The following is a 20,514-nucleotide window of genomic DNA, read 5'->3' on the forward strand; positions in this document are numbered from 1 at the left end:
GCCTCCCCTTAGGAGGATCCCCTACAGTTTAGAAATGCCGCCTTAAGTAATTTTACTCAGAAATTAAATTCATTCAATATAAATTAACGCATTATTCGAAAAAACAAAGGTCCGCGTTTACTATGATTCGAAAATTTCAGATATTCAATAGCTCATAAAACATTGATGCGAAATGTGCCATTATTTCATTATTATTATAGATTCTGTGGAGAATTTCACTTTGTTTTACAAGATGTGGAATAAAGAATATAATTTTCTCAGTCTGGACCTGCGCTATCGACAAGTCATCAGGTCATATTAGGTATTGGCCCATACTCATTCCCTCAAATTTTCATGAAGATCCGTGCAGGCGTTCAGAAGTTATGCCGATTGAAAGTTTTTGATAAAATACATAAAAATAGCCTGTATCTCTCAAACTAATATAGTTAGGATATGTTTCGAGCACTGATTCAGACTCACCAAAATGTCCTCCATCTACCCTGAAAGCCTGTACAATCATTCGTGAAACACCCTGTATAAAAAAACTGCCCGAAGATAAGGAAATACTACTCCAATAATAAATTTAGATTCCTAAAAGATTATATAACAATTCACAAACTGCAAGAATAACGGATCTAGAAAAATTTGAATCTATCGACACATTCGACACGCACTGGAGTCATAATGATATGGAAAAGGCCTTAAAAAATATTACATCTGAAAACCGGTATCAACGGCCCATTCTGAATAATTTCTGACTACATTGTTCATTTGCAACAATAATTGCTTTTCTTTAAATATTACTACATAAACAAAGGTCACTTACCTCTCTAATCTCTTTTATTTTCTGACCGCTTTTTCCTATAACACACCCTGCTTGACTTCTGTGGATAAGCATGCGTAAGTCCAATTCTTTAGATCCTGATCCATGCTACAAAAAATAAATAATTACATGAATTGATGATTTTGGAATAAATAATATATTTTTACATAGGTATATATACAGGGCCAGACCTTCAGATTTTGGGAGAACTATACACTAGTCAAGACAGTTTCGAAACAATGATTGGGTTATGGTTGGGAGCCTCATTTGAGACTCTATAGGGTGATTTGTCCTATTCGAGAGATTCTACGAATAACTTTGGTATGGCTCATTCAATTTCGATGAAATTTTCAGTGTAATACAACATGAATGAGTACAATCAACAATTTCAACACGTATTTCAAAATACAGGAAATTTCAATAATGTTCTTAAAAAAAAATCAGAAAACCGGATGTGTGCCGAAAATATTAAAAACACCTGAATAATGACCCATTATGGTATGAGATGAAAGGAATAGAGAACTTTTGGAAACGCAATGTATCGGGTATCCCAAATTCGTTACCTTGTAAGAGGATCTCAGAATCCCTTTGACTTTTGAGCTAGAAAAAATTGAATGGCACATTGTTTCGGGACTGTCCTTACTAGTGTTCTCCTAAAATCCGGAATCCTGTATATATATTTATTTTCATTGTAGATATTACCTATATCATATATCTTGAAAATATATTACACTTAATTAAGTTACAAATATAGTTTTCACACAATGGATTGGTGATAATAATGCGTTCAGCGGAAAGTGCAATTCCTGAGCGCTCACAGGGACCGTATTCTCGACAAGTAATCTTTCAAAACGTATACGTTCATTCAGTGTAATTAGCACTGAAAGAACGTATACGTTTTGAAAGATCACTTGTCGAGAATACGGTCCCAGATCCTAAAGTGATCAGAGAGCGGTTTTCTGAACAGTTAGAAAATAACCTCTGAAATGTCTGTTTTAACAGTTTTCCCAACGTGTTGTTCTTTGTGAGCATAATTCAATGTCGCTCAGAAAAAATGGCGTCCGCATACGTTTTTCTAGTAATGAATTAGTTGCAGACAAAATGTATAAATCATGCAACTGACAATTAATAGAATTCGATTTTTCGTCACTGGGGAAATTTCCATAAAAATTTGACGATTGATGAAACAATGGTCAAATATTTTGGACACCACTCAGACAAACTGTTCACTTTATTCATTGAGCGTGGCTTTCTGATAATTCTCATGATTAGTTTTATGTATATCGAAACATTTAATACAAATAATAAACATTTAAGATTGATAGTAGAGCTCATATAATAAGGTATACGAAATTGAAAATGGGAATTTCTCAAACTCTATAAAACTAAAATAGAAAGTATCGTAAACAAAAGTATTACACACATTGATAAGTGAAAACTTGTTCAGTTTATCTTTCAGTTTACATGATATTAGGGAATGAGGAATATTTACATAATAGATTTTAAGCTTTCGAAAACTCAAGCGTAACTAATACCTACAAAGAAATAACCAGTAAATATATATTAACGGTCCCAGAGAGAACACCAGCAATCTGAATGGTTTCAGTTGGGTTACATACAACATTCGATTTTTGTTGGTGCGTTTTTCTCACTATTTGAATTCGACATTTAGACACCTAAGAGGTTCACTTCAGCATAAGAAGCTGGCTAGATTCGGGCCTTTAGGTGATGTTACATTTTTTTGTAAGCACCTCGAGAAATTGACTGTATGGGTATGGGACTGATATTTGAATTGCTAGGTTGAAATTCAGGCCTTCTAAAGAGATGAAGTAGTAGTTTAAACAGATTATATAGGCATCGAAAACTACTAGCTACTCCGTGATAGAATTACAGAACGCAGGAGATTTTGATGGAGAGTCAATTGTTTTGTAATGAAGTTCTCATATGAATTAATTCAGGTTGGAGAGTCTAACATCGAGATGAAAAAATTAATTTCAACCGAAGGGAATGCTATGACACTAATCGAATGAGATGAAATAAAAGAAATCGTAAAATCAGGTGGTGCAAAAATTTTGTGTTTATTGATTGTACAGTGCATCCCATTTTGGGTGAGACTGCCAGGTTTCTCGCTCGTTATTTAAGATAGAGCCTTGCGGTTTTCACGTTCCTGTCCTACTTTTTCGTGAAACTCAAGTTGGTCTAATCAGATTTTGCATAACTGTTTCCGTTCAAGAGATACAGGGTGATTTTGGAAATTGATACTTTTCGGACCCCTCCTTTATCTCCGAAGTTATTAGAAATAATGCTGAATGGATTTTTCATTTGAAAAAAAAGATTAATTGGATAATTTTCATTTGTGATTTTTATTTATAGTAGAGTAAGCAAACAAATATAATACACTCATCACTAACATGAAAAACAAAACGTAGGTACCCACCTAATAGCAACAAATAAATAATACAAAAATTCATAAACATTGCATGATATCTTACAGCTTAAACTGTTAAAATTACTGTCCATTTTCCTCTAATACATAATTGACAAAACTTTTCAATACGCCTGAGTGCATCTAATATTATAAAAGGGCGGTTTTGTAAATCCTGGAAAACTGCCTCTGTTGATGCACGAAGATCTTCGAGACAGTTATGTCTTTTACTGTAGTATATTATATGTATTAGGGAAAATGGACAGCAATTCGAACAGTTTAATCTGTAAGATATTATGCAATGTTTATGAATTTTTTTATTATTCATTTGTTGCTATTAGGTAGGTACCTACGTTTCGTTTTTCATATTAGTGATGAGTGATTACATTTGTTTGCTTACTCTAATATAAATAAAAATCACAAATGAAAATTATCCAATTAATCCTTTTTTTCAAATGGAAAATCAATTGCTCATTAACAGAAAATCATCATTATTCGATGTTTCAGTGTTTTTTTAACATTTCTGACCTATGAAGTATTACACATCATTTTGAAGGGAAAAAAATAACGAATTCAACGAAGTAATGATATATAGGGTGTTCCATTAAAAAAAATATAGGTTTGTGTTGAATCTTCAAAACCATACCCCGAAAAAAAAAATTGAGTAACGCCACTGGATTCTACGCAAAATTCTGAATCAGACGTAGTTTTTACCTCAGCATTATTTCTATCAACTTCGGAGATAAAGGAGGGGTCCGAAAAGTATCAATTTCCAAAATCACCCTGTATCTCTTGAACGGAAACAGTTATGCAAAATCTGAATACACCAACTTTAGTTTCACGAAAAAGTAGGACAGGAACGTGAAAACCGCAAGACTCTATCTTAAATAACAAGGCAGTCCCACCCAAAATGTGATGCACTGTACAATAACATAAAATGATGTTACATATAATTTTCTATCCGTTATCGACCAAATACTGGATCCAAAAAACAAAGACATGCCTAACATATTATTGCGACCATTTATGGTAACTCTAGTTAGAATTACATGTTTTTGTTTAGCAAAATCACAATATATGGGTTTTATAAATAGAACTTCATATTCATCCACAGGAGAGCTGTTGTGTGAAATTTAAAATTGAGTACTCCATGTTTAATTTTCATTTTTTGATGCTATTCTTAAATTTTCTCTGGTTTTAATGACGCGATTGATTGAAACGGTAATTGCAAGGTTTTAGCGAAAGAGAATATTAGAATTTTCTCGTTCAATTCAATCACAAATTATGGAAGGACAAAGTCCTCTGATTATATATTCTTTCATTTTATTATTACGAAACATTTACGATAATAATTTATTTGATTTTGATAGAGGAGTTTAATTCCAAATTCCTTTCAATTTCCAAAAGGTAAGCGATGGATCGTGGCTTCCACAAAACTGGCGAATGTCATTTACATATATATGCCATAAATTAACATATGTTTATGTTATTACTGGTGATGATAAATAAATATATATAGTTCTTTGTTTTTAAGAAAGAACGCGAGCGCTCAAGAGCTTTAGAAGCAAAGTTTTGTTTTTAATTTAATTAATTCTTAGAATATTTTCATAATTTAACTGATTAAATTCATATAATGTAAGATTGATACGTGGAAAATCATAATAATGAGAAACAATTCCAGTTAACTTAATTTTCATGAAAAAAACGATCCTTACACAACTCCTATTTTGACTTCTTCCCACATAATTGATATGACTGAAATTCAGCATAGCTGGATGCTTCGGATCGTGAAAATATGCATTATATATTATTATTATTATTATTGCACAAATTTATTGTTTCATAAATCTGTCACAAGTCACAAAAAAGGTATATTGTAACTAAAAATAGTATCAACTTACTTCCTCAAGATTAGGTACCACATCGCTGATTATATTACAGATGGTATCCAAGTCCGAAGATAATGTCAATATCCTGGAATATAAATTCAATTAGAGAATATTTTGATTTTTAAGAAATATATGGATACAAACTGACATGAAGCTAGTTAATTCTTAAAAATTAGAATTATATTTACTTTTAACAAAAAGATATGCAAAAAGGTACAATATAAAATGTTCATAAATAAATCGGCTTCATATCAGTGTAAATCATTTTCATTTTCTAAATTACTTTTCTCCATTTCAGTAGTCAGTAGAATAATTAGTATATGCCTCATTAAATCCCTTATGGCAGAACCATCTTGGTGTGAAATAAAATTTATAAATGATGGAAATCGTAGATAAATATCATTCACTTAATAGTTGTGATACATTCCCAGCAATTAGGCCATAATAGAACTGTGAAAAATTTTGGCAAAAAAGAAGGAGGAATTTCGCCGATTATGAAATGTTGGAAATATTGGAAGGAAGATAGATTTATCTTCTCAATGTGGTCAGTTGATATGACATGTATGAACGAATTGAATGGTGACATTAGAAGGTAGATAAAAACGGAACATCTTTTTTCCATCCATAAGTTATCAAATGAAATATTTTCTGGAATTCCTCATGGTTCCCGCTCCACTGGGATCATAACATAATTCATGAATAAGAGGCTTGAATACTGTTACAACAGAGAAAGATAAATCGGTTATATTCCTCTCTTGGGTGGGAAAATTCAATATCTTCGTTAATGTGGGACCTGTAAAAAACTATTATGATTAAAAATTGATAATTGTCCGCAACCTAAGGCGAAGCGACATACGCTAGGTTAGGGGACGCACCTTTGGGACAAAACTGACATAAACTGGTTGCACCACAGAAATAATTGAAGAAACTCGAAAACTAAAAAATTAAGCATTGAATTTAAAATTGATAAAAAAAATACATTCATTCACCGAATCAAGAAAACATTTATTTAAGAAATTTGACCTATTCTAGAGAATAAATTATGATATATCCTGTTCATTTCAAAATTTTCTGTTAGGTAATGGTTTTTCAAGACACATCTGAAATGCCTTCCTAGCCTGAATTTCGTTAATTATGGGTACCTCAAAACTTGACAATAGTAACGCTCACTTCAATAATTTGAATTCGCCCATGATGTGAAGGTATTGCAAATATTTGTTTCCTGGTCATGTTGTATAAATTCAAATAAGTAATCTGCATCTATTATGCAGATCATCCTAAAGAAGGGTTCATACTTTATTTATCTCAGGATATCAGAGAAAATCGTTCATATAAATGATCGTTATTGCTTGGTGAATAACCATTTTAAGATATGGGTGTATTACTAATTGGATATAATTGAAATGAATATATGCTTCGTAGAAAGACGCGATGTGTACTCTCCTTGTATTCCCGGTCATTGTTAACATCACATATTGTCGCCGAACCTAGGATATATCACTTACATGAATTTCTTGATCAAGTGAGAGAAAAATGAGTTACATAGAATGAGAGGAAAGCATTAAAATGCGTGTTTTGCAGTGCAACCAGGGTTGGAGTGAGAACAACTAAATAGAGTGGAATTTTTTTTTTACCGTTCAGGGCCCGGACAATCAGGGACCGTTATGGAGGCTTTGTACTGTTGATGAAAATGTTGAAAATGGCGGGCATTGGCGGGCAGTCACGTGAATGGGCACAGGAACAGCCGGGGGACAAACGAAGTCATTAGTTAACGTAGTTTGGTAACAAGTTACTTGGAGGGTGCTGTAATCTTAAAATTAAAGAAAGGGCGGACGCAAGTGAGTGGTCACACTCGCGTGGGCTCTGTTGATTATGGTTCCACATTCATGAGGCGATTCATTGGAGGTATTTCAATGAGTAGTTGATAGCATTGTAAACCACGTGACATTGGATGAATACATAATATTTTGTCCATTTTCCTAACTCTTTGTCCTATGTTCTATGAAAAGCTACTCTAAAGACTTCTCATTGCTCAAAAACACAAGCACCCATAGAGTTAGAACTTCTCGTATTCTGTTTTTTCATGGAAAATATCGATGGCCGTTAGTAGTCGATAATAGTAACTAATGCAAACATCGTTGGAGTGGAAATAGTTATCTTGAAATTATTCTTGAAGAAAAAATGAATGACAAGAATATTAACTTCTATGGTTACATTTTATGTTCAACGAATTTTGTTTGTATTTGACTCCATGAAAGTCACTATTCAAGTTGGTTCAACAGAAATCGTATAAATACCCTGAATTGAAATGAACCGAAAACATATATTTCACAGTTCGAAAGCTGAATTTGGATAGTAAAAAAAATTAAGCAGAAGTAGGGGAAAAATGTAATGAGCGAAAACAATGCAGAAAAAAGTATCAAGTTGGTTTAATACCTCAAGTTTTATCATCCTAAAGAGTTCATTATACTTTTGAATGAAATCTAATAATTTATTCATTTCAGATCGTCTAGAAAAAATAATGCATACAAGCTTATTCAATGGCTGCTGTGAGCAACACTTTCAAAAATGACGAAAAAAAAATTGATGCGCTAAGAGCCGAGTAAAAGCAACAAAAATTAGATGACTTGTGAAGAAATCTCTTACTTCAAAGAGTAACGTTTAACCAAAATATCAACTAGTTACCTAGGTATGTTTGCTAACCACGCATTATATTTGGGTTTATTATTCGAAAATAATTTTACGCTTTGGATAATTATGTCCTCTTTCAACGCAAAATATCTCGTTAAAAAAATAAATAAAAGTAATAATGTGAAAAATTTCAATGAAAGAGCCCAACACAGGGTCATTTATCCGAAATCCTTACAAAAATTCATAATTCCGAAACTATGAGGGCTTGGTGTTTAAGGTAAAGATGGTATTTTAAGTATCATTGAAGGAACATATACATATTTGCCAAATTGGCAAGCGCCAATTTTATTGAAGAAATCGAATAGGCGCTCTCAACTAGAATACAAATAGGTTCTGAAATGCACCACCGAAAAATTTTTTTTTTTTGGTTAATCATCAATAACACATCAAATCAATAGCTGTCAATGAAGGTACCTACGTCAATAAGACAATCAGGGCTTCAAAATTTTATTTTTCCGGGCTGACCCTGTTCAGACGTTCACACATTTCGGAATTGTTGGCCTAGTTGTGAAATCATTTGATCAAAAAAGCTAAGAGGTACCTAACGAAACATCCCCATCCAATTCAAGTCCTGACAAAAAATACACATTTTTTCAAAATTACAAAGTCATTTTTCAATAATTTGGATATTTTATGAGATAAGAGAAATAATAAACAATAATATGAATTAATAATTATTAATATTAATTAATAATATTGATTAATTACGAGAATGAAAATCAATCACGGACTTCCCTGAGCATTTACACAAGATTGGTATCACAAATTCTCCCTTATGTACAGAAGACAAAGAAATTGCAGTTCTAAACCATCTGATGTTTAGTTGTAGCAAAACCGGTGAAAAAGACGAACTTCCAGTAAATCTTCAGACTCTTCTAGCCTCGGAGAACAAAAACGTATATGATATTTTGGTAGAACACGTTAGTGAAAATGGCATACTGATATAAAACACCTAGCGTGAATATTTTGTGTGTGGCTGAATAACTATGTTTATTGCCAACTCAAGGAGAAAAAAAATATGAATTTTTTGTATAAAATGATTTTGCAGTACTCCGAAATATTTTCAATGCCAAATATCGATTGAATTTTCATAAAAATCAACTGAAATATAAATACAAAATACATCGAACTACAAACTGCCTCTTTCAACATAATAACGTCTCTTCTTTACGTACTGCCTATAAAATATTTTAAACGAACTGAATAAAAAGAAACATTTGAGGAATGTCCGATTGTCCGACATTCTATATCATTTATTATGTTATAACTTGGCAACATTGTACTTAAGAGCAATGAGGAAGTGGGAGTAAAAATGTTCACAATTGCATTCACCAAACCTTCACGTGCCTTACACACTTGATTGTACTTACTAATTTTAGTATGAGTAATTTGTGAGTAAATAAAATAACGAATTAGTATTTATCGCATTTCATATATCAATATAAGCAAAGCAGCACTCGAATAAAAGAAATACAAAAAATGAAATATTTTCTAATTCTGAACACTATGCACGTTTATCAACTTCAACATAATGAAAATGTTATTCACTAATAATGGAAAACTGAAGAAAAATGTTCTTACAAATTAGGAGACGTTTTGAAATAATATATTATGTTAATAAATTAATTTGTGTCTTTACTTGACGGAAATTCATCCCGATATTGATTGAAAGTAAAATAACTTAATTTTCTAAAAAAAAGCTATCAATAAAGTGAATAAGAGCCTAGGATCCATTATCCAGATTTCCAAGAATTCCGTAGGGAATTACCAGAAAGAAAAAATGCGTTTTGGAGTCGCCCTAAGACATCTCCTCTGAGGCGAATTGCGACATTTCATATTAAAAAACAAACAGGAGAACTTGATAACTGTTCCAGGTTAGCAGCTGAGATACCCCAGGGGATTGAGTTTCGGATCTTTTCATAATTAATTTGCCAATTCGACCGATTGGAAGTCCATAAATTTCAACAAGAAAAATATGAGTGAAATATAACTATTTTTAACAATGTAAGACAAATACGTAAAATACAGAAGAGGAAAAAAAAGGAACAAGCATTTAATTCTCCGTGAAATTAGTCGAATTAGTAACTTGTTGCTTCTTGTCATGAATCATATCAAGAATGTTTCAATTGAATCGCAACTTGTTACAGTCATTTCGTTAGGGGCAGCTAACTCTATTGAGTGGCAAATTTCTAACGGTTCATAAACTGGGATAACATTGGTCGTGCTACGTCGAAGCGGTGAAAGAGGGAGATTGAATTGGTAATAAGGCAGGAATTATCGTTTTGTCCACGCAGATCCTTTATAGGTCTTCATCCTAATATGAGACTATGTAGAAATGAAAAAACAAGCCATTTCAATATCCTCGAAGCGGATTGAAAAACTGACAACGAATCAGATATGAAAGGTTTTCTAATAAAAATACCCTAAGGTTTGAAGGTTGGTACTAACTAAAAATCATATGGATTTAATACTAGCACCGCCATCTGTGCATCAGACCGGGGATTTTCAATTGGCCTAATAGTCTCTAAAGGCGGCCACTCACGAGGCTCCCATAGTCGAGCGTACGGATAGTTTTACAGTCAGACAGCTCGGGACACGGCCGCACGACTGTAAATCAGAGTATGAACTTGACTGCCCGACTGGAATCTCTTCGACGCTTGCTACCAAACGCTCGCGCTTCGTGAGTGGCGGGCATAAGGAATCAATAGGCGTATGAGTAACGAGTGCTCAGAAGCTTCCTACTCCACGTCAGAGCTTTACTTATTTTTGACGTCTCGTTCTCCGTACAGACCATTCTATTCTGTCATCACAATATCCCTCAATTTCGGATTTTGAGCCAGAAACGGTCTCAAACGATGAAGTTCGACGTACTGATGACGAATCCGTCCTCAAATTTGATTGTATCCGTCCGCCATTCGCAATTCGTAATTTGAAGGGTAAGTTCGGATCATGCATTAAGTTGATTGATGGAAATATTTCGACTAGGGGTTCAGTGAATATTTAAAAATTGTTAATTTTAAAAATGCAAATTCGATCGAGATCTAAATTTATAGTTGGATGACGAATATCAATTTCAAGCCAATTCTTTCATTACCATGAACCCAAGGGAACTGAATTTCTTCAATTTATGGAAAAAACTTCAACCGACGCACAATTATTTACCCCAGTTTATAAACTTTTCGAAAAAACACAAAATCTGAAAACCCAATGATGAAAGAGAACTCTGACCATTCGATCAATCTAAATAATACGAAACAAAATGAGTCTTTGCCGTTCGGACCTCGTAATGGTCTAAACTACTTGATTGTTATCATTAATGGTGAAGATTATTTTATATCAGAATGATGAGGTCTATAGAGATCAGATAACTAGTTTATATTGATAAAAAAAATTATGCTTTAGTCTATAATGAATACTGACCTGACTTCTGAGTTTCGTTATGTTTGAGCCTCCCTTACCAATAATGGAACCGGCAACCTGAAAATAATTGAGAACCGATAAGTAGAAGAAATCAAATTATTGAAGAAAATAATACAAATTTCACACTATGGTTCATTCGAGGATCCATTATGGTATAAGGTATCCCGGCAAGGCTGTTCCCAACTATCAGACATTTCAGAATATCGCCTGTTGTTTTAGGTTGAGAGGGATTACCACCTCGTGGCTTTCTGCGTATTAGTCTTACATTAGGTAATTATTCATTTCCCTTCTGGCGCTTATGCAAACTTTGTACTTTGTACGAAGTTGCAAATTCACTACGATTCATTATTTTTCACAAAATCATAGTTTCACCTCATTTGTAATGATTTTTTGGAAGTTTTTTTTAATATTTTAAAAATATATCAGTGCTTTGTACATTGAAAATATATCATGAATTATTTTGCGATAAACGAAAAGTCACCAACATTTTTTTCATATTAAAAATATTGTCATTGTAGATTATTGTTTAAAGAAACTTTATGAAAAATCGGTAGTTGTAAGAGGAAAAATCTATAAATTCGTTTTGAACTGAGCAGTTCCATGGTGGTATTCCCTCTTAACAGGAATTAAATATATGATAGATATTAGGTGGAATGAAACTTCCTTCCAATGTTTATTAAACAAACATGTATGAAATACCAAAATCAAATTGAATTGACAGAAATATATATAATGGAATGTATAAAATGGTGTTTTCATTGAGTATTATTTTTTTAACCAACACGTGAATTACATTTTTTGAGTATGGAGAACTAAAAAATCCCGAAATACGTCAAATTCAAATTTTAAATTGTCGTTTTCCTTCGTAAAAATACGAATTCCATCTTCAACCCCATTAAGACAGGTAAGACCCCTAATTTTTCAAATTGGGAAGTAGGCACTTGTGATACATCAAGTGGATGGTCTCTTCATTCTCTATTCAGAAATATTATTGCTTTCAAGATTATTGCAAAAATTAAACTATACAGATATAATATTATGTGATTACCGAAATCAATAAAAAACATTCAAAAAATTTAGGTCAATTCCCTTATTCACGCTTACGTTTTTATTACCGAAATCCATTATAATATTCCTTCGAATATTCACAAATCTTATTGAATAATACTGAACTTATTTGCCTTCAGATCTGAAAGAAAATGAAAAAAGAAACTCATTATTTCTAGATGGTACCAGGAAAACTACGTAAAACAGTTTCTGTTGCAATCTTAGTGTCTTCAGAACGCCTTTGCGAATTGTTTCATGTTGATAAGTTGTACTTTGAAAATTGTCTAATTTGTGTTTTTTTTCATTAACTTCAATTTTCAATAATGGTTCGATTAACCGAAATGCACAAATTAACAATTTTGATCTCAACCCGTTAAATTTTTTCATGGAGATAAGTGAGGAGCATTGTGTACCTACGTTTCAGAATGTTTTGAATATCTTGAACAGAAACCAAGATTTTGCGAAATATTTGAAGCAGTCTCTCGAGAACGAATCACGATATCTATGATCTACTTTCTAGTATCTCATTATTTCGAAGAAAGAGATCAGAGGTCCCTATAGTTCTCGAGATACGTTCGGTGAGCATCGAATTTGGGACACTCTTCTTTTGAGATAGAGCACTACAAAAATTATTAATTTAAAACAATACGCTCTATTAGTCACACACCGCCATTTTAGTTCTCCTGTCAGTGTTCGGAATCCAAACAAACAAATTGTCATTCAAATTAGTACGTTGTCGTTGAAGAAATTGTCTTATTTTCATAAATAAAATTATTTAAGGAACGATTTTACTATTAATTGATAGACAGAAGGCACGAGATAAATGCCAGTAAGTTCGAACTTGAAGTTCAACTAATAAACACGGCTTTTTACAAAATCTGGGGAATGATACAGGATTCAAACTGACTGGTATTAACCTCGTTCCTTCTGTCTATCAATTAATACTGAAATCGTTCCTCAAATACTCTTATTTATGAAAATAAGCCCATTCCTTCAACGTCACTGTACTAATTTGAATGACAATTTATTTGTTTGGATTCCGAACACTGACAGGAGAACCAAAAATGGCGGTGTGTGACGTCACACTAATAAAGCGTATAAAGATAAAGCATGTGTAGATAAAATCTCAGTATCAGCAGAGGAAATGTAAACGGGGCATCATACATTTCAACGTATGAGACAAGAGTTCAAATAAAAACATCGGCAAAACTTTATCTCTCCGTATAGGTGTAGTGATTGGTTTGTATATTTGTTTACAGAATACGCTGAGAAGATAATGAATTTATGCGATTTGGCTTTTGCACATTATATAATTCGGTATGACAAAAATCAACTTTAAAAATGGTCCTATTTCAGCGGTACCTATACATATTGAATCATGATTTTTAGGATGCAGGTTTTAAATTTATTTCAATATGTATTAATATGTTTTTATCGAAATGAACTCCATAAATATATCGATATTGAATAAGAAAGCAATTGCTTACCTTGCTTGGTATTAATAGACGTACTTCCTCATCACCTCTGCGAGTTCTTTTTTGTGGGGATCCCATATCACCGTCAGCCTCACGCTTCATGGCTAGCTCTACCTATAAGAAAATTAGAAAAAATTAGGATACACGTTAATAGTAATTTATTTTATTTTATTCACTCAATATATTACATAGTACAGAATAATCAGTTATAATATAACAAGAACATAGACAATATTCGATTATACGTCTAGTGAAGGGTTCGTATAATCGGAATATATTGTCTATGCTCGAGTTTAAATTTCTTATGGATCAATATCAATATTGGAGGTACAATTATTATAAGAAATATTTGATGTATTGTCGTTTTGGGCCTTAGTATTGTTGGTACTCTTGGTGATGCTGGAGATGGATGGATTAAGTATGTTTCTCATTTATTCAATCATTTTTATATGACGTTCCTCAGTTTCAGAGATTCAGATGATATTTGATCAATTTCTTGTGAGTTTGCTCCCGAAGAAATTCCTTTTAGCTGCACGAGCCTTACTTGCATTTTCAAAAATTATATTTTCTCTGTTGAATTCTTAATGAAACTTTTTCTGTAAGGGTTTAGCAGAATATTTAAAATATTTTCTACTGTATTTTCTTTAAATTTTTTGATGTCTGCAACATTTCATATTGAATGGCCATTCTTTCAGTATATCTGATAGTTCTTCATTCGAAATATTATAGAACAAAGTTTATAATTTCGATGTTCACAAAACTCCGTAAAAATGTCTGAAGTCTGAACATATTTATGTGTTTTTGTGGTATTTTTCGGTGTCAAATTTTACCGGCACGAACCTAGCAGACAGTTTCCAGCCGACTGACCCGAATGGGTTCACCAGAGGCGTACTAATGACGGCCAAAATTTATATTTAGATATACAGCATTCAATAGAGGACAATGGGATTTCAAGAATAGTGGATGATTTTGGAGCGAAATAATGGAATGCAATACAGAAAAATCAATCATAAAATTAATTTCTGGAAATTAATGAAGTTTTCATTCGTGAATATCTATATTTCTCTATTTCAGAATGTATTCTTCGGAGCATAATCATATTTGGCATATGAAGCCGTTATACCGATTGACCACAAAAAAAACAGCTACTCACAAAGGGATACAAGGGTTGATATTTCATCCCCTATATCTGAAAACTGTTTATTGCAACATTACAAAATATCATCCAGAAAAAAATAATTTCTTATATTCACTAGTTATCCAAAAAATAAATCAATTGAATATTGCAATTGTCCCGACATCAGCATGAAATCGTTATTCCCACATTCCAAATATGGTTATGATCCAGAGAACTGATTTCCGAGTTATAAAATTTTTAAATAGGTATATTATGAAAAATCAACCCCTGTATGTACTTATTCCTTTGCTAGTCGTTGTTTTTTTCAGTCAATCATATCGTATAACGACTTCAAACGCCAAATTTAATTATGCTCCGAGGAATACTTTCTGAATAATCAACTCCGAAATCCCCATGTCCTCTATTGCATTCTGTAACTTTAGTTCAATATAAATTTTAGGTTCCGTCAGTACGCCACTGGTGACCACGTTCGGATGTTTCATTCAAACGGTCTGCTGGAAACGGTTTGCTAGATTCACACCCGTCGGCGCATAATCGTCTTACCCAGGAATGTAAAAAAAAATCCAAATTTCCAAAATTTCAACATTTACTGCACACGTCATAAGATCGGTTATAAAATTGAAATAACAGGTACCTTCTTCAAACTAAGGTCTAAAAGATAAAGAACTATTGATTTATGCCTTTATGGTTACTGAGGCAAATTATCCGTGGGTATTGGGCTCTAATATACCCTCGAATATATCGGATAGGTATGTTTCTCTATGGGTATTGGCTACGGATCACAGAAAATTTCGAAAGATTCGAATTTTGTAGAAATTAGTAAAAAGCATAGAAATAATTAGAATGACGGAAGGACACTGCTCTTGTTATGGAAAGCTCAATTTTTCTGTGCACATCAACAGTTGAAACCATAGAAATATTGAGACTCTTAGATAAAAAAGTTTTTGATCATTTTATACAGATACAAACAATATGTTATATATTTTCGAAATCAGAAAAAATTTGGCTTTCAAAAATGGTACAGAAATCTAGTGTTCCCATTTGGAAAAACATTACTTTGGGTCAACGTAATTGAAATCCCTGTTAAAAATACTAGCACCCCACTGAATTCTAGGTAAAAAAGTGCCTGTATAATGTTTTAATTTCAGAGGTCTATCATCAGTATTAGCGGAAATATGACTTTTTTTCGATATCCCCTTTTTTTCCAATTTTCGCTTATAACTCGAAAACAAAGGAAGGTGGCCAAAAATGAATACCAGTCTTGTTAGTTTCTCAGAAAAAGAGAAAAAGAATGGGTTATCAGATTTTGTCTATCTCCTCTGGTTCAAAAGTTGTAATGCTAAAACATCGAAATTTGCCAACCGTGTAAGTACATAATTCATAATGATAATGTATAAAGATAATATGATAGTCGTTATCCATATCGGTATACCCATGAGATAAATCCATACAAAATACGTCTGTATTGTGTGTTGCCTGTAATACATCTAATTCGTTTAAAATAATATTCATTTTGAATTTTCGAAAGGTTTTTATAAGGATATGTGAGATATTTGAGATCTTTTATTTCTCCAAATAACAATTTTCAAAATTCAATTACTGATTACCTAGACGTAATTTTGTCGCCTAATAATTTTAAATCAGAATATCTATTTAGTAGACACATTTTTCAATTGCTAAGGATTATGCTTATTATCTTGAATATGCAATAATTATGTCGCAAAGAGAATTCAATGAAAAATGTTCATTAATACAGATAATTGAAAATCTGCTGAATAAATTCCTTCTTGATATTGTCTCACGACAAATAGGTATTTTTCAGTGGAACCAAACAACCAAGGAATTCGTGCTTGGAGGAGTTCACAGTAGGTATGTCAATTTAAGATGAATAAGGTTTTTTTGTAGATAAATCGGAGGAAATTAATGAAAAAATTTTAAATTCTAAGTGAATTGAAATTTTTATACTTTTAGATACCAAAAAAAGATGTTAATTAGGTAAGGAATAATTCAGAACACGTGGTGTAATATCTTCCACTGTTTGTACGCATCTTATCAAGTAAGGATTAGTGAAATAATTAAATCTAAAGAAATTCTTGGAAAAATTCACCCCAAACATATTAAGGCCTTCGGGAGAGTCGGCACAACCAATGACGATGCACAATCTAAATAACCACACAACTATACTTAACTCTCAAAACAGCACAAATATCTTAGTTGACCTTCACTAAGGGACAGAAAAAAGGGAAGCACTTTATGATAGCACAAAAGGACGTCATATGCCCAACACTGAAATGATCGAAGCGACGCTTTACGGTATATGAAATCTTAAACAGAAATGCTCACAAAGGCGGTAAAAATTGTCGAATCGTTGAATGGCATCGGATAATCAAGTTACGTACGTACGCGTATATTCCCCTACCAAACCGTTGAACAGGAGCCCAGCAAGAAATTCTTGCTTGGCGGTTTCATCTTGCCTGATACTCCTGATAGTTCTCCTAGAGAAGAGACCTCTTCAAATATACATGATGACTTGCTATTTCCATTTTCTAAGGCAATATCTATTGAATTAAAAAACTATTTCATCGTATTGAATGACTATTTATAATTATAAGAACATTTGAATACGTCGATTGGAAATTTATGTTTATATCTATTATCTATATACCAATATAATTGCTTTTTTCGGTATTATTCTATTTTTATAATTCTGATGAAATTTCGTGCTGATAGCGTTATCACAGCTAAATAAAACTGAGCAGAATATTGAAAAAAATTACTCAATAATTCCATTACTGTAACTATAGGTTAGTGTCATCCTACATCAATGTAACGGTATTATTGGGTAATTTTTTCAATATTTTTTATGGCTCTGATAAGGACGAAGGTATCAAGACGAAATTTTGCAGGATGCTTGAAATGATTATTCCGTATAGGCACGCAAAATATCAATCTCTTCGGATCTGTAATCACACATATATTGGGTAGGGGAACCTATATATTATGATTATGATAAAGCGGTCAACAATTAATTTGTTATATTATAGCTACCTACCTATATACTTGCAAAATCTCAGCATGGTCGCATCTGTTGCTAAGGAATTATAAGATAATTTTGTCGCAAATTTTCTACGGTTCTGTTGGCGCTATCAACACAAAAGTTTACACGAAGCGTTCCGCTAGTCTGTGTACAGGGTGGGCAAATAAGCGAGGTAAGCGGCTATATCTCAGGATCTACTCATCGTAGAGACTTGCGGTAAAAATTTTTACTACTAAAGTATACAAGAAAATACACTGGCAATTGTTTTGAAGTTCATACCTCTACCGCTAGGAGGCGTAGTAGCTATCGTCGAGTAGAAAAATGAATTTTACTCGAAAATGTTTCATATAAAGTTGAAGAAAAAATATCATCACTGTAAATCTGACTGATTGAAATGCCTGTAACTTCAAAACAATTTCCAGTGTGTTCTCTTGTACACTTTAGTGATAAAATTTTTTACCGCAAGTCTCTACAATGAGTGGATCCTGAGATATAGTAACTTACCTCGCTTATTTGCCCACCCTGTATAATTATCCGCACTGAACTTCAAGAAAACATCAACGTTTTGAAGGTAAGTATTTGACGTTGAATAACTTTTGAAGTAGTAATAAATTCTATTTTTTAACGTCGTTATACTGGTTCACCTAGTGTATATCTCAGTATGAATGGTTGCTTTTTCGTTTTCAATTCATATAAAAAATGCGTGGACATCTATCACTATCCAAAATGATAGTTGCCCTGATTTTTCTAGGTAAAGTGCAAATTTTTTCTCAGTATCTATTTTCATGGTGGGAGCAACTGCCAACTATGCATACCTGTAGGCATCTATCCCCAAAAAAAGTGATCCATAAAACACAAAAAAAATCTGCAATTGCTTGGTCAAAAAAAAAAACACAGTATTTCATTTCAAATGATAAGACCAGCGACAGTCATGGAAATTATTAATATAAAATCAATATTTTGAAAATATATTTAATATTTGAAAAAGTGAGGCATCTATCCGGTTTTTACCCTTATAACCTAACACATGCCATTTTTTGATTTCGTTCTTCGAACCGTTTGATCTGTCATTTGTCGAAGGTCTGCAATTTTTGAATTTTAAGCGACTCACTTAAGACAAATCCGTTCTCTTAATCTATTTCGTCTGCCCGTTCAGTGGCGTACCCCGACATAAGCTTTGGAGGGGGATAAAGAAAAAAAAATTCAAATAATAATAACGATGGTGTTTACTTAGTTGTAGAAATACTTATTTCATAATGACTTGAGAATGGCTACAAACAATAGCCGAAACGTAGTCATTGTTGAATAAAAATAAAGAGTATTTCACTGGAATAAATTTGGTCACCTATACCCAATAACTCAATATACAGGGTGTTTCAAGTTCTACGGCCTATAAGACGTTTCTGGAGAACGGGGCCGATTTGAAATCTGAAAATTCGAAATATGACATTGTTCATGATGCTCTATTCAGCTAAAATATTTTCGATGTTTCGGCAATTCCGGTTATACAAGAATTGAAAAAATACTTTTTTTTCGGCAACCGTCCGGGAAGTGCTCACTTCCCGGACGCTTTTTCTTTGAGAAAGTAGCATTTCCCGGCCTAGTCCGGAAAGTACGTACTTCCCGGACTAGGCCGGAAAAGAATCATAGAATCCATAACAACCGAGATAACGGCTGACAGTTCATATGAAATTAGTTGTCAAAAATTTGCATGTTTTTTGATCGTAATCGCAATAAAATATGGAAAGCAGCAGCGATAGTGTTATTTTACATGGTTGCCGAAAAAATATTGTACGCAACACGCCCGAAAATGGTTTTTTTGGACTCACAGACTTCCAGGACTCGCTTACGCTCGTCCTGGAATTTTGTCTATTCGTCCAAAAAAAACCTATTTTCCGGACTTGTTACGTAAATTACTATTTTTTCATTTTATGTCTCGGATATCATCAAGATTTCCATTTTCAATTACTCTTTCCTAAAATTATTGCGTTAGTCCTCATAATTTCCAAAATATTGAGGTGAAATGAAAAAAAGAGAGAATTTCCATAGTTACTATTACATGAATTATTTTTACTGAGAATATTCTATTAGTATACTCAATTCACTTTCTCAAACTAGAATGATGTAGGAATATCGTGCATATCTTGAACTTAAGAAATATCATCACAGGGTGTTTCAAATATTGTGCCAAAAATTGTTAACAAAATTTGAACATAACTTTCGATTTTCAAATTAGAACCCTATTTTTTTGTGATTTCATTGGATTCTACGGTAAAAAATAAGGGTAGTGTCCAAACATGATTATGTTCTCAAATTCAATAATTCAAGAGTTATTCGAGATTTTATGAATTTATATTATTCTGTCTGTTGCCAGACAGACTAGCAATAATACTCTATGACCATAGAAATTTAAATATCTTAATACTTCACATGTGACAGGTGTTTTCATTATCAAAGCTACACTAATTTGATTTCACGAATTGAATTTCCGATATTGAAATTCTGGATATAATTTTCTCGAATTATGTGGCAAATCAGTTCATTCAGGCACATCTTGTGGAACAAAATAGACTGGAACGGATTTATCTAT

At 32.7% G+C, this 20,514-nt stretch overlaps 1 protein-coding gene across 3 annotated transcripts in view; it reads right to left on the reverse strand.

Annotated features, from left to right (window-relative positions):
* LOC123670737 (heterogeneous nuclear ribonucleoprotein K) overlaps positions 1-20,514 on the reverse strand; it is a 188,005-nt gene that overhangs the window by 49,357 nt on the left and 118,134 nt on the right. Inside the window, exons 1-6 of one of the 3 annotated variants that reach the window (XM_045604272.1) lie at positions 17,076-17,279; positions 13,762-13,863; positions 11,228-11,284; positions 6,751-6,794; positions 5,129-5,201; positions 806-910 (exon numbers count right to left, since the gene is read on the reverse strand). In XM_045604272.1, coding sequence (XP_045460228.1) covers positions 806-910; positions 5,129-5,201; positions 6,751-6,794; positions 11,228-11,284; positions 13,762-13,851 — 369 coding nt within the window. In that variant the 5' untranslated portion in view covers positions 13,852-13,863; positions 17,076-17,279. Of the gene's footprint in view, positions 1-805; positions 911-5,128; positions 5,202-6,750; positions 6,795-11,227; positions 11,285-13,761; positions 13,864-16,994; positions 17,280-20,514 lie in introns of those variants that run through there. The other 2 variants (XM_045604271.1, XM_045604273.1) reach the window with 2 other exon arrangements.

Source organism: Harmonia axyridis, chromosome 1 (genome assembly GCF_914767665.1).
Source record: "Harmonia axyridis chromosome 1, icHarAxyr1.1, whole genome shotgun sequence".
In the NCBI taxonomy this organism is placed as follows: domain Eukaryota; kingdom Metazoa; phylum Arthropoda; class Insecta; order Coleoptera; family Coccinellidae; genus Harmonia; species Harmonia axyridis.